Raw genomic sequence first — 13349 nt, 5'->3', positions numbered from 1 at the left:
AAAAGGGTAGAACTGAGCCATTTAGAATCCTAAATTAAGAACTTTGTTGTTACGGAAATATTTTCTTTCAGGAACCGAAATTATCTCATTCTAATAAAACAATTTGGATAGATTTGTTTACTAGAAGCATGCGATGCATGCTGCACTGTGAAAAGTCTTTTGATAATGCTTAACATTTACCTTCAGTTCCAATAATTTCAGCACTATTTTTTGTTCTTCACAGGTGCTTAAATGCAGGGCAGGTGACCTTCATGTTAAAAAAATTAGGCTAAGGAGACTTCTGCAGATCTATACTGCTATTTAGATCATGATGAGTGAGACAAGCAGTGCACCCCAACGCACTCTGCAGCTGTAGCTTGTGGGTTAACTCACATGTGCTCTTTAAAGCAACACTTGGACAGAAATAAGTTAGGAGAAGGAAGTGACGCAACCTAGAAACATTACCTCTCTTATGTCTTCATTGCCTTCTTTGATATTCTCGGTTGCACCCACAACTAATTGATGGATATTGTCAATCTCAGTTTCCTGTTAAGAAAAAAAAAAGTTGACAAAGCAGATCTCAAGCACAGAATAAAATCTGTGTATTATTATTAGTTTAATTTTTGCAGTTTTCAATGACTCAAAAGTATAGAGGTAACTAAGTTGTAATTTCCTTACCCATGCTTTTATGAGGTTGAACTAAGGCCACCAAGATCAACAGGAATCTCCCATTTATCTAGAATCAAATTTAACTGTCCAATTTTTGCCAGCTCTTTTGGGACAGCTGCCCCAGTTTACAGAAAAGATGCTATTGGAATTTAAACGATGAAGTTAACAGCACACTAACTTTGAGACAGAGGGATCATTATGACTCACTCACAAATTGCATTTTTCATTCCCACTAGGAATATATACTAATAGGAATAAATAAAAATAGTAAATACCATTGTGATTTTGCTTTTGTAAACAAAAAAAAATCCCTTTTCCCGTTCATTCTTGCATTAGAGATTCATTAGTCTTATGACCAAAATACCCCAAAGAAAATTCTTCAAGCTATATTTGCTGCTGTAACATTATACTAACCTGTTGCAAGACTTTTTCAGTGAATATCTCTTGCAATCTGGAGATTTCTACCACTTTTCCTTCAATTTGTCTTCATAAAGAACAGAAATATTTATCAGAAACTAGTACAAACATTTTCTGCTACTACAGATTCACATTCTCAACCCCCCTAAATCAGGCTATTAAAAAGGCATGGTTATTTTGTTAACAATTTATCCTGTAGCAATAATGTGCAATTACTGTTCTGGAAATTCACTGCTGGAAGAACACCAGCCCACAGCGGTGCTCTGCACCACACACAAACTCTACGATAGCCTTTTCTACGACAGCTATGACCATAAAATCTTCTATTTTTTGCATAATATGAAAAAACCCAGTGGCCCATAAGTAGCTAATTTTGACATCTCCTTTTTGTATATTACTATGAAGTGTGGAATCATCTTGCCCAATACTAATAATCTGAAAAGGTTTGAAAAGGTATCTAGTTTGAGCTAGATACTTGGTTTAGCAGGCAGAGAGCAAAAGGCACCACCAGCCTGTGAGAAAGGCAAGTATCCCCAGGGGGGTCACTAACAGTTCCTCTCCTACTCGTTTCTGTGTATGGAATAGACAACTTGCTGTGAGCAGAAAAACTTAAGCTTTTTTTAAAACGTAGGTGAGAATGTAAGCCTTTATTTCAGATTTACCCAATAGTGCGCGCACTGCTAGGAGGCAGCTTCCGCACTCTGGGAGAGCGCAGCGCGTGAATTCGCGCCGCCCCTCTCCCGAGTCCACTCGGGACGCGGACGCTCCCACCTCACCCCTGCCCTCACCACAGCGTTACAGTTCATGCACCAAGGCGTCCTGCAGCGAACAAGGAGCGCTGCTTACGGAACAGCAGTCTGTCAAATGAGAGGAGGTTGTACCTGACTTCATCAAACAGGTTATTCATTTCCCCCACAAGCCTCTGGTTCTCCTGTTCAAACTGGAAGAGAGGAAAGAAAGAAATCCCGCACGTGGTCACAGTTCACACGCTGGCGCTCAGCAAAGTTTCTTCAACATCCCCCTTCCCGGCTCCCCCTGATCACCGGCTCTGTCACCTTTCATTACAATCGATTTACAGCATGTCACAGCTGAAAAGATCTTCAAGAATTACTAATATTAGACTAAAAGAATGATATGAATCTGCTTATTTGTAACCAATCATTGTAACAGTTGGCATTCTCCAGTTAACAAACCAAGTCTCCAAATAATAACTTCTATTCAAGTTCCTTTGTACTAAAGGAAAATATACTGGATGAAATTTGTGCCCCCTACCCCCTTTTTTAATTTTAGTAATTTCAGTGGGGAAAGCTGTCATAGCATGCAAACTCTCGTTGGATGATCTTTATACTGTCATTTGCATTATTGGTGCACTGCAGGTGGCACGAAGTTAAGAGCACTAAGATTTTGCTACAACATGAAATATTTAACATCTCGTACTTCATACCCTACAAATGCACTGGCATTATTTTAATTTTTCTAGCTGGCCTCTTTCATTTAAAAATTGTGGGTAATCAATGAAACATTTAAATACACTGCTAGCACTGCATTCTTCAAATAAACAAACATAAGTAGAAGACAAACAAGCATAAATGTAAATGAAAATAAGCTTTGATTTTCTAGATGCCCTTCAGTGTCAGATCGCTTGGAACTCATAGAACAAGTTACTGTGTGACAAGTGTGATGGCACAGTTTTCTGAAACAGAACCTGCCCAGCCAAACTACAGCCGCGAGAGGTATCACAAATGATAACGGAGTTAGCTGGGAACAGTAGCATAAAGACTGTTTCAAAGAAGAAAAGTTACGAATGCGGAGCTGGGATTTTCAGAGCGTCTAGATGAGTTAGATGCTACAGTCTGCTGGCTGGGGTTGGTTACAACCCCGGCGCTGGCTCGCAGGGGCGCGCAGGTTCGGCCCCCCGGCACGTTCGGCCCCCCCCGCAGATGGCCGTGGCCGGCCCCAGCCGAGAGGGTCCTGCCCGCAGGAGCCGTCCTGCTGGAAGGGTCACGGCCCCACTTTGCGGGGCGGGAGGAGAGGCTTATCCCAGACATTCTGCCAGGTCTGTGGGACCAAAGCCTCAGTAACAGCTGGGCATTTGAGGTACAGAAACAACTGATGACACTTTTGAAGAATACTCACAAAGTTAGGGAAAGTTCTGGCCTCCTTGGTTATACCAGGATATATTTCTACTGCAAGTACTACTTATGATGCCTCTCTGACAACCTTCACTTCTAAGTCCTGAGCAGCAGTATGAATATAGATGAATACAGAAAACAGGATACAGAATCCACAGCACTTGACGCTGGAGCTGTAAAAGGCAGCAAGCCCTATTCTAGTTCTGTTAATCTATTTATCTTGAACTAGCCTGCATGACACTTTGGGAGTTTAGCTTAAATTCACTCAAGTTACAATTTCATTAGCAGTAAAAATGCAGTGCTCCTCTCAGTCACCTCACAAGGTCTCATTATCCTTTTTAGGACAGAGTACTATGTTGTCAAAGACAAAAATGTCAATAGAGCAGCACTGCTCCCAGACCAGACTTGATTTTCAATCTGCCTGATAGGAAATGAGCACAATCTGAGCAAGCATCCAAACACTTAAAAGTTACAAGAAAATAAGGTGTTTCTCAGAGAGGATAACAGTTAAGTATTTGAAAACAGCTATCATCTTGTGCAAAAACAAAAGAGGAAGGGGGAAAGGTCTGAATCTCTGAGAATTAATACTACAAAGGGGGTCGCGTTACATTGCTGAGAGGCAGAGGGACAACTTCTTTCAAAGCAGTAGTACTGAAAAACAACTTAGCGTTTCAAAGTGGTTTGAACAATGCAGTTCATCATCAAGATACAACATGAGAATTAGTGGCTGTAATACAACATGCAGCTCATCAGGCTCTCAGCTTATTCCACAGTGCCAGTCTACAGGAGAATGCCAAGCTAACGTCACTGTGCTGCTAAGTTTGGTCGTGCTCTTTTGGCTCAGAGCGACCCTCTCCCCCATCATTCCAGCAACATCTTTATCCCAATTCTTTTCTTTCAAATTCTTTTATAGTTCGTGCAACTGCTTGTGCGCATCATTTCAGATGTTGATTTCTGCCATTTCTTGAAATGGTGTTCCAAAATGTTCCAATTTAAACTTCTGCATTATCAAATATTTGCATGTGAAACATTCAAATGGCATTATCACACTGTCTGTACTGTTTCTTTCTATAGAGCAGAGCATTTGTTAAAACTTAATCATCGAATGTGGTGACATTAACTTCACAACAGCAGAGAGTTAAAGGTGTTTCATCATTGCACTCTTTTGGCTTCACCGCTGTTAGGCTCTGATTTTAGTGGAGTTGCATCAGTGAAAAGCTAAGGAAGAGCAATGAAACATCCATGAGGTTCGGCACCGAGGCAACTCAATGGTCATTAACTAAGTGGGACAATCGAGCTGCAATCATTTTCCTGACTACTGTAAGAATAACTATTCTGCACAAATATTCAGCACTAAAAATTCTATATTTTAAGCAGTCATAGTAAAACCCAAGATGATAACCAATTTAGAAGACACATTTTCAATAAAGAAACAGTGAATGCTTTCAATCCCTTACAAATAGCACAAATCCACTTGAGAAGTATTATTTATAAAGTCCCTTTGATATTAAAACCCTCTGTTGGCATGGATTTCTTTTTAAACACTGCTAGATAAACTCTGCAATTTGAAATCATGGCTGAAGAATTATTGGTCTTTGACAGCAGTAAGATATGATAGAACAGTGAACTGAACAAAAGGGCAGAGCACAGAATACATCATATATCAATATGTCACAAAAGAATTTACATGATAGGAACATAAAACAGACTACAGCAATCTCAACAATTTATGGCTTATTAAAGTAACTGCTTTTTATGAAAGTAGAATATTCTGTTACTAAAGCATGGCACAAAGTGACAGATTGCATAGACTTTTCCCAGAATCTAACGACAAGCAGAAATAATCAGAGTATTTTTCATTATCCCACGAGATGAATCATTAAATATACTATACCTGATTATAGTTAAGAGAAGAAATAAGAAGAAAAGAGTCAGAAAAAATCAGACATTTTCACAACTCAAACAGCAGAAACTTTTTTTTTCTGCTCAATCTGACCACAACACATCTGCTCACAATAACTATAAAAACATTAATATACCTGTACTAAGGGTTATAAACTGAAATTTATTGTGCAAATCATACAATAGCCTGCAACCATTTTGAACCATGTAACGATCTCTCCTGTGGGTGAAATAACGAATTAAATTGCCGTTGTAGCCGTATGATTGGGCTTTAATTCATTATTTTACCCACAGGAAGGACCATGAAACCATCACTGAGAATTGTAAGCACAATTTGCCACAACACATTTCAATTTAAAACCAATACAGCAATTTCTATGCTATAACCTATATGCTTCCTTCTGAGCATTGCTGGATTTTTTTTTTTTTTTTTTTTTTTTGAGTAAATTAATGCAGTTAGCCCACTCTTCACAAATCAAACATATAAAAGGTAGAAACTAAGTTGTATGCAATGGCAAACATAATGCAGATGAGAAATAAGTAACTGTCCTTTAAGTGACTCAGTTATCTAGAACTGTGAGAGTTCCTAAGTGTTGGAAAAAGAACGCTTTGATTTCTGCACTAAAAGCACAATAAAAGCAATGAAGTGTTGCAAGGTTAATACTCAGGATTTAATCTGATAGTATCCCAGGGCAATGAAAAAAGCAGTGCACCTACTTGAATTTTCCCCATTTACACCTATTTACACCTTGGACCCACATTTACATAAAAATTAGAATAACAGATCCAGTGACTTGTCATTTCTCTTTACAGTCTGTTAGGAGTGGAAATTACAGAGTATCCAATTTTTGCCGATAAAGGCCAATGCACTGAAAGAGAGCAGTTTCACTGGGGAAGAGTCACCACACATATCCTTAAGACTTTGGGTATTATCTAATTATGGTGTTCATAAACTGAACTGAAAAAAAGTCACTTCAGATCCACAGAACAGAATGGTTTGCTAAACTGTAAACATCAATGCATTAGGTGGCAAAGATCTGAAATGTAAAACTGTAACATTAGAGCAAATAACCTGTTGCACACATACATATTCGAGAAATCTGCATCTCTTTGTTTACAATTTGGCAACTCCAATACAAGCAATCCAATTCAATTCTAAAAAAAATTACCCCCCCAAAATTGCCTCCATCAGGGAACATCAACTAGAAACAATCAGCTCATTTTCTACTTGACAGCTACGTAGGGGGGAGAGAAAAAACATCTATATTCATACTGCCATGAATACTGACTCACTTCTTTAAGGTATAATAAAGGTACTCTCCTTGCAAGGTGTATTGTGGAAGTAACTGATGCTTGTCAATATTTAGTAGAGGTAGAAAGAAAGCCTGTATTTCTTCACAACAGAGCCAGAAGCATAGACTCACACTCGGTGTGAGAAGCAGCTGAGATGCAGACAGCTCTGATTACTGGTGGTCATATATATTGGTGGTCAACCTACAGTGGGGTAAAACAGGAGAGAAGAGCTCTGGATAAGATCAGAACCACGGGAAGATTCAAGAGGTGATTCAGCCCCCCACATCAAAGGGAAATCCCAGCGCAGGACCAACTTTCTGCAAGGAGGCAGTTCAGGTAGCAGCTTTTTTTCAGTTCTAGTTTCCCAGTCTCACTACTAAAACAGAAGTACTAAGGAGTACATAACCAGAATACCTTTCATCTGTGAACTTAAAGAATAAAAATATTCCACAAAACCAGTAATAGTATTTCAATGTGTTAATATATATGGACTGCAAAGTATGGGGTTTTTTTCCAGTAACATTTTCATCTGCTCCTTTTCTATTTGTTTTCCCACTGAACAGACAGGTAAGTTTAAAGCTGAGGGTTAAAGTTTAAAGCACAAATCATTCCTCCAGACTTAAGCACAGCAGTGACACCAGTGTCATATACAATAAATTTTCTTGCAAACTGTAGGCAGAACCATGTAAGCTAGGAATAAAAACATACAATAGTCTTATACTTCTTGTTTTAAGAACATCAGTGTTCTTAAAACATCAGTTTTAAGAGCATCAGTGTTACTTTTACACCACTTTCTCAGGAAGTGTAACTCCTGAAAGCACAACAGGAGTGAGTCAGTGCAAAACAACTAGTACAAAAAAAAAAAAAAAAAAAAAAAAGGCACAGAATAACTTTGCAAGGGTAAAGAACAATAATGGATTTTCTAAAAATGTCTAATGGTTCTCCCTTAGGAACAACTGGCAGAGTGCCAGACAGTAAGTAGTTTAGGACTGGAGTTTTAGGAATCTAGTACTCTTAAGTAGCAAGCTATGAATCTAGTTTTTCCTGTTTCTTAGGACAGAATCACTCTACCTCACAAGCAGTCAATAGAGAGAACTTAATCCAGCGAAAAATTCAAATCTTATGTGGGTAAAATCACCAACTGCAGATGTTTATCTTCCTTCACCCTTGAAAACAAAATCAGAGCAAAACTCACAGACTAAGACAATTCAGTTAAATTGTGAGCTATCTGGAAATTTAGTCTAAAAAGTATAAAAGGGTTCCATGATAAAGCAATGTATGCAGTTCCAAAGTACCAAGGCGAGGGACTTAACGGATTTAAAACCTACCACAGTATGAGGGAGGCTTACAGAACGCAACCTATCTAGTTCCACAGTCAATGATCAGTAAAGCCTTACAGACCTATCACCACTGATATTCCTCTGGATCCTCCAGAAGCCTACAGTAAAGAGGTTAATAATACTGTGCTTAAAAAACGAAGAGAAAAAATAATTTTGAAAGTTTAAAAAGTAGGAATAAGAAAGTCTTTTGATTCAGATTGACATTCAGAAACAAATGATGGCATCTAGAGCAGCCTCTGAAGTATCTTTTCTGTTTCACAAACTATACCATAATTATGTACAGCTCGCTCACATCTGACTGGATGAGTGACACATATTCTGTTTATTAATACCACTAATCATTGCTAAGGAAGACTAAAATATTCACCCTGTGGCAGCTGCTTGCCTTTGTACATCTACTGTCTCCTTACAGATCAGTTTTTATTTTTAAAAGTAATTTTAAAATAATGGAATAGGTGTTAATGCAGAGAGGTTTTCTAAGAATCTGGGAGCACTTACAAAAGAGTTTTTGATATTCGCAAAATATACCTAATAGACAGGATGTCAGCAATCACTGTATTTCAGAAATCTAGTATGCCAGTTCAGTTATAAGCAGAACTAGATCGAACAATACACAAAACAGTGGTGATAGCTGGGAATATACAGAAAAGGAAAAGGTAACATCGATACTTGTATAAAGGAGTTTGCAGCTATTCCTTGTAATACCTTTTAAAAAAAGAGAGAGAGAGAATAAAATGAAATATAACTATTTAACCTGTGTTCTAGGAATAGTCAAAGTCAAAGATTACCAGTCACAAAAATCTTTCTTCTTCAAAAGCTTGATGCTTTTCTGATGTTGCTTTGGCTTCCATTATGCATTGACTAAAAAACCAATCACAATTACAATTTGAAAAGCAATTTTAATTTCAAAGGGCAGTTCTAATGGCTGAAAATAGCTAGTACTATATCATGGCTACACATAAATCTGTTTTTAAGTACTCTGTAGCAATTTTCAATACTAGCTGCTACCAGAAGAATGAGAAAGCCATGTGCAAAAGGCATACCTTGTTATTGAGTCACTCTGCACAGAATTAAAGTTGAAGAAGAATGTGGGTGAATTTACCTCTCCTTACCACACACAGATAGAGTAGAAGACAAAAAACGGACAACAGACAAAAAAGTGTATTTACCATTTGTATTTCTTCAGGTGACAGCTCATCTTCACCTTTGCCATCGCCCCATAATCCAAGGTTAGTATGGGCATCAGGCAAATTCTGGTCTGTAAAAGAACCACCAAAAACTTCACACAATGCAGCACAATGAACAGTGAAGCGTAAAGCATTTTTTTTATTATTCATTTCATAACCCTAATGGAATTATTGGACAACCTTTCTCATTAATTGAGATTCAGTCTATATTTACAGCATACAATACATCAATAACTCTAAACTCCTAGACGAGGACAGAGGTCTATGCATGTATTTAATTTTGTGAACTATGATGAGTTGCACTGTAATAGTAATAATGAAACGTGAAATAATTCATGATGTTCTAAGACCTGTTGGGGCAAAAAACACTGTAATGCTTGAATTTTAATAGAGGACAACACACAATTTTCAAAAACAATTGTCTACGTACAAAACTACTACCTTCCAATGAGATCTGACAGAACCACCAGCTCCTCATTCCTCAACATGAAAACTGAATTCTCAGAGAAATTTTGAGGAAAGTTTCTAGGACAATTTCTACTTCCTCATGTTGTCCAAATGGCCTATTACAGTGCAAATTCTACAGCTCACTGTGCAAGGGGTCACCCTGCATATAATAAGAGTGAGATCTGATCCCACAACCTAACACTTGCACATCATAGCTGCTTCATTGATTGCAGTAGCACTTCTCCTCTGATTAAAGCTAATTATCTGCATAAATCTTACCAGGAGTGGGGCGGAAAACATCTTGAAAGGCTATTTCTAGGATATTCCCTCTGGAAGATTTATTTTTAGGATTAATTATATATTTCTGATATCAAGAGAAAAAGTTAAAATGGGAAAGAAAAGAAGCTATCCTACAGCAACCTACTGTTTCTGAAGCTATTTTAGCATCAGCCTTTAAAATCCTAGAGATACGACTGTAATCTTGGGAGAGCCTCTCTTCCCCACTGGCTGTAGCATTTTTACAAAATCCAGAATCCTGCAACAGATTCAAAGCTGTACCTGCTTTGAATTATCAGATAGAAGTCAGAAATTAAAATAGAAAAAGATTCAGCTTTTACTTTTCCATAGATTTCAAACTTGCTATTTACCACAGCCATTTTTTCAGGCATAGATTTCATGTGTTTCTATTTGCTTTGTTGCAACCTTTTAAACCTAAATTCTTTCAATTATATAAGTAGCAGTGATGAATCATCATTCAGCTACTGACTTCTTGAGACACCACTAAAACCACTCCTGTTTATATGAAAAGTACAAAAGGGAGAAATTTCCCCCTTAATAATCATTATAATATTAGTGAAAGCTCCTGAAAAATATGTATCATGAAGGAGTATTGTTACGTATTTCTCCTTAGAATTGTATATTTTGCATTCCAACAACTAAACCAGGATGTAGAAGAAATGACAATGTTACAAATGAAGCATAAGAAATGAAGAATAAGGAATAAGTGTTAAAAAAATAGATCTTTTATTTCTTACAAATAATCAGGCATAAAAACAAGCTTATTTTTAAAGACTGTTTAGAAAAATTTTCAACTCGTTTTCCATGGGCCATCATCATCATTTCAAATCTACTTCACAGAGACACAAAACTGCTTTGTTCAGGTAATCAATGTATTTATGCTACACCAAAATTATAACAAAGTATTTACTTGATTCAAAGAAAAGACGATAATTAGTTTACAGAGCAAAGAAGGACTATATAGTCCTTCCTTATCCCAAGGGAACCAATTACTTTCAGGCACTGTCAGCACTGTTAAGAAACAGCACCTGTATCCGATGTGACTGCTAATGAGCCAACGCACTTGTGGTTAAGAGGCAAGTGAAACACACGCCTCTCCCCAGAGCTACTCGCATCACTGTGGTAGCTCCCAGCTACCGGGAAAGTGCATCTGCAGCTTTCCCGGAGCCGACAGTAAAGCTTTGCTACAATTCACCAAGCGAAAGCCAGGCAGAGGAACACCAGTTAGCTCCAGTTCCTTTACAGAAATAAAAGTAGTTAACGCATAATGAAGATGTAAAATAACAATCAAAACCCAAACTCTTCTCTGCGCTGAAACGAGACAACTGCTAAGCTAGTGACTGGTTCAAAAGCTACTCACTATTTACATTTATTTCCATAAATTAAATGGTGAATTTTTAACATGAAAATAGATACTGATAGCACGTAAAACTAATCTCCAGGGAGAGTATTTTCCTGCAATGAGGTGTGTTCAGTATAATTCTAATGTAAACAAACATTTTGTCTCAAAGCAATCACATTTTGCTTTGGTTTTGTGTCCCCCCCCCCCAAAAAAAAAAAAAAAAAAGCCCAAAGAAACAAACAAAAATACCCAAGCTCTGTTTCAGCACTCTGAGTCAAACACTCATCATAATGCTCAAACTAAAGACAGGACCCCAAGCTACTCTCAGAAGAATTATCTTTGCAGCTGAGATATTTACGCAAGGGACCCAGGCAGTCTGGAGACAGATACTCCATAAATAATCACCACTCTCTAAAACACTGATAACCTAAAGATGAAATAATTTACTTCTACACATGATCATTTTTCCAATTTCTTAAAAATTAGAAAGTTACTTGTAAAAAACAAAACAAAACACCCCCCTCACCAAGAATTATAACGTTTAAACTGAGCTTTCTGCTTTCCACTCCTCATGTTATTACCATCTCTTCAGCAAGGATCAGTGAAGTCACAAGGCTGATTTCTATGAACAGCAGCAACCAACTCATACATAAGAAAGAATCACATATATTGTATTCGCTTACAAACTGTTTCAAGTAGATTTATTTTGATACATCAGATTCATAGTTTTCTCACAGGTTAGTCAGCATCCCCTTATGAGCACTGCATCAGCATCACTTATGGATCTGGACATGTGATAAATAATATTTCCTTTCTGTTTACTGTAGTGGTTTACTGTGTCCAAGGCGACCAAAGAACACTGTTTTCCACGGTGTGGCTTAGATTTCTGAGCTAAAAGCTGTAATGACACTTTTGTGTGGTGGCAGTGCATGCTTTCACAGATTGCAGAGACATTCAGGAACAAGGAAACAGCACAAAACCATAAGGATGGCTCAGGATTGCTGCTTCTTTGCTGGCACAAACTCACAGCTGTGAAATACTGATAACGTGTTAAGGTGAAACTCATCTCTCTGTGTGTGTGATGCATCTCTTAGACATACAATAAAAATGTAGTGTGCACTAGAAATGACATACACAAAACCTTTACCATTTACAGTAAAGTTTATCTAAGGGAAAAAAAAAAAAGCATACTGATAGGGCTGCAGAATTATGACCTGGTTAGACAGATAAGCAAAACCGTATCAGAAAATGAAATGGTTTGCACACTGTGAAGTAATTCAGTATTAGAGTCTCCATCCAGAAATGGAGGACCCACTTCATATAAATCCACCCTCTGTATGATCCTGTAGTCAATATCTAAAGGAAACTTTCAACAAAAATGAGGCAAGAAACAATACCTGATTATCAAAACAACACTGCCACTCAATGCATTTCCTCTACCTTGACAAAGCAGTATCCTCATGTAATGTCACATTTAATACAGTTTCTGTTTCTATCCAAAAATAAATTTTACACTGTAATCACACCATATTTCATATTCCTCTAGACAACCAGATAGCAGAATTCAAGCCAGGGAAAGCAACACAGAAATTCCAGAAACAAGAGTTCTCTTTAGGCATGAAACCTGAAATTGTCTGCACACTTATTTCTCAGAAAGGCAGCGGGCAAGAAGGTCTGTTTTGGGATGTGTACACTGACAAACTAAGGGGCCATTCTGCAAAATAGGTGACAGAAGAGGCTTGAATCCCACAGCCTCAGTAGCAGGCCATTAGGGAATTACAACCAACATTCACAACTTCTGTCAAGAACAGCAATAGCTAAAAATGAACTGCGATCAGAGATACTTCTTTAGACTTCCGGGTATTTCCTGCCTAGTTGCACTCCCTAGATGTAATTTTTCCAAGATGGAGATTTAATGCTCCAGAGAAAAATATCCCCTAAATTACTGAACCTGGCCATCTGGTAACCTCCCCTCTACGAGCACATTCTACCTGTGTGTTCCAAATTCTGTTGCAGTGGTGCCCAATTCAAAATCTCCAAGTCTAAAAACTAGAAAGTGTTCCTAGAGAGTAGCTGAGCTAGTTTCTAATTTCTTTCTATCAGTGAAAAGAATATGGATAGCTCTCAGACCCATATAATTACACGGATATTAAAAAAAAAAAAAAAGTTTGCATAGAGCTTACTGTGAGGAAGAGGGAAGCCAGCAAAACAGTAGAAGTCTTTTTTAGCTGGTTGGAAAGTGCACCTGAAACATGTGGAAGTTTAAGACTGTGCTTCCTCAGTACGCCACCATGCTTCACAAAAGTCTGATCAACCCAGGGAAAAAGGAAATTAAAAACTGCAA

General features: G+C 37.8%; 1 protein-coding gene across 1 annotated transcript in view; it reads right to left on the bottom strand.

Annotated features, from left to right (window-relative positions):
• The window catches only part of STX18 (syntaxin 18), a 72198-nt gene that overhangs the window by 2500 nt on the left and 56349 nt on the right, over positions 1–13349 (bottom strand). The window contains exons 7-10 of the mRNA XM_062575329.1: positions 8902–8990; positions 1947–2005; positions 1063–1132; positions 445–525 (exon numbers count right to left, since the gene is read on the bottom strand). Of these exons, the coding sequence (XP_062431313.1) occupies positions 445–525; positions 1063–1132; positions 1947–2005; positions 8902–8990 (299 nt within the window). The remainder of the gene's footprint in view (positions 1–444; positions 526–1062; positions 1133–1946; positions 2006–8901; positions 8991–13349) is intronic.

The sequence above is a fragment of the Rhea pennata genome, chromosome 4 (assembly GCF_028389875.1).
Source record: "Rhea pennata isolate bPtePen1 chromosome 4, bPtePen1.pri, whole genome shotgun sequence".
In the NCBI taxonomy this organism is placed as follows: domain Eukaryota; kingdom Metazoa; phylum Chordata; class Aves; order Rheiformes; family Rheidae; genus Rhea; species Rhea pennata.
The sequence above is the reverse complement of the archived record's forward strand: the minus strand, read 5'-3'. Positions and strand labels throughout refer to the sequence as shown.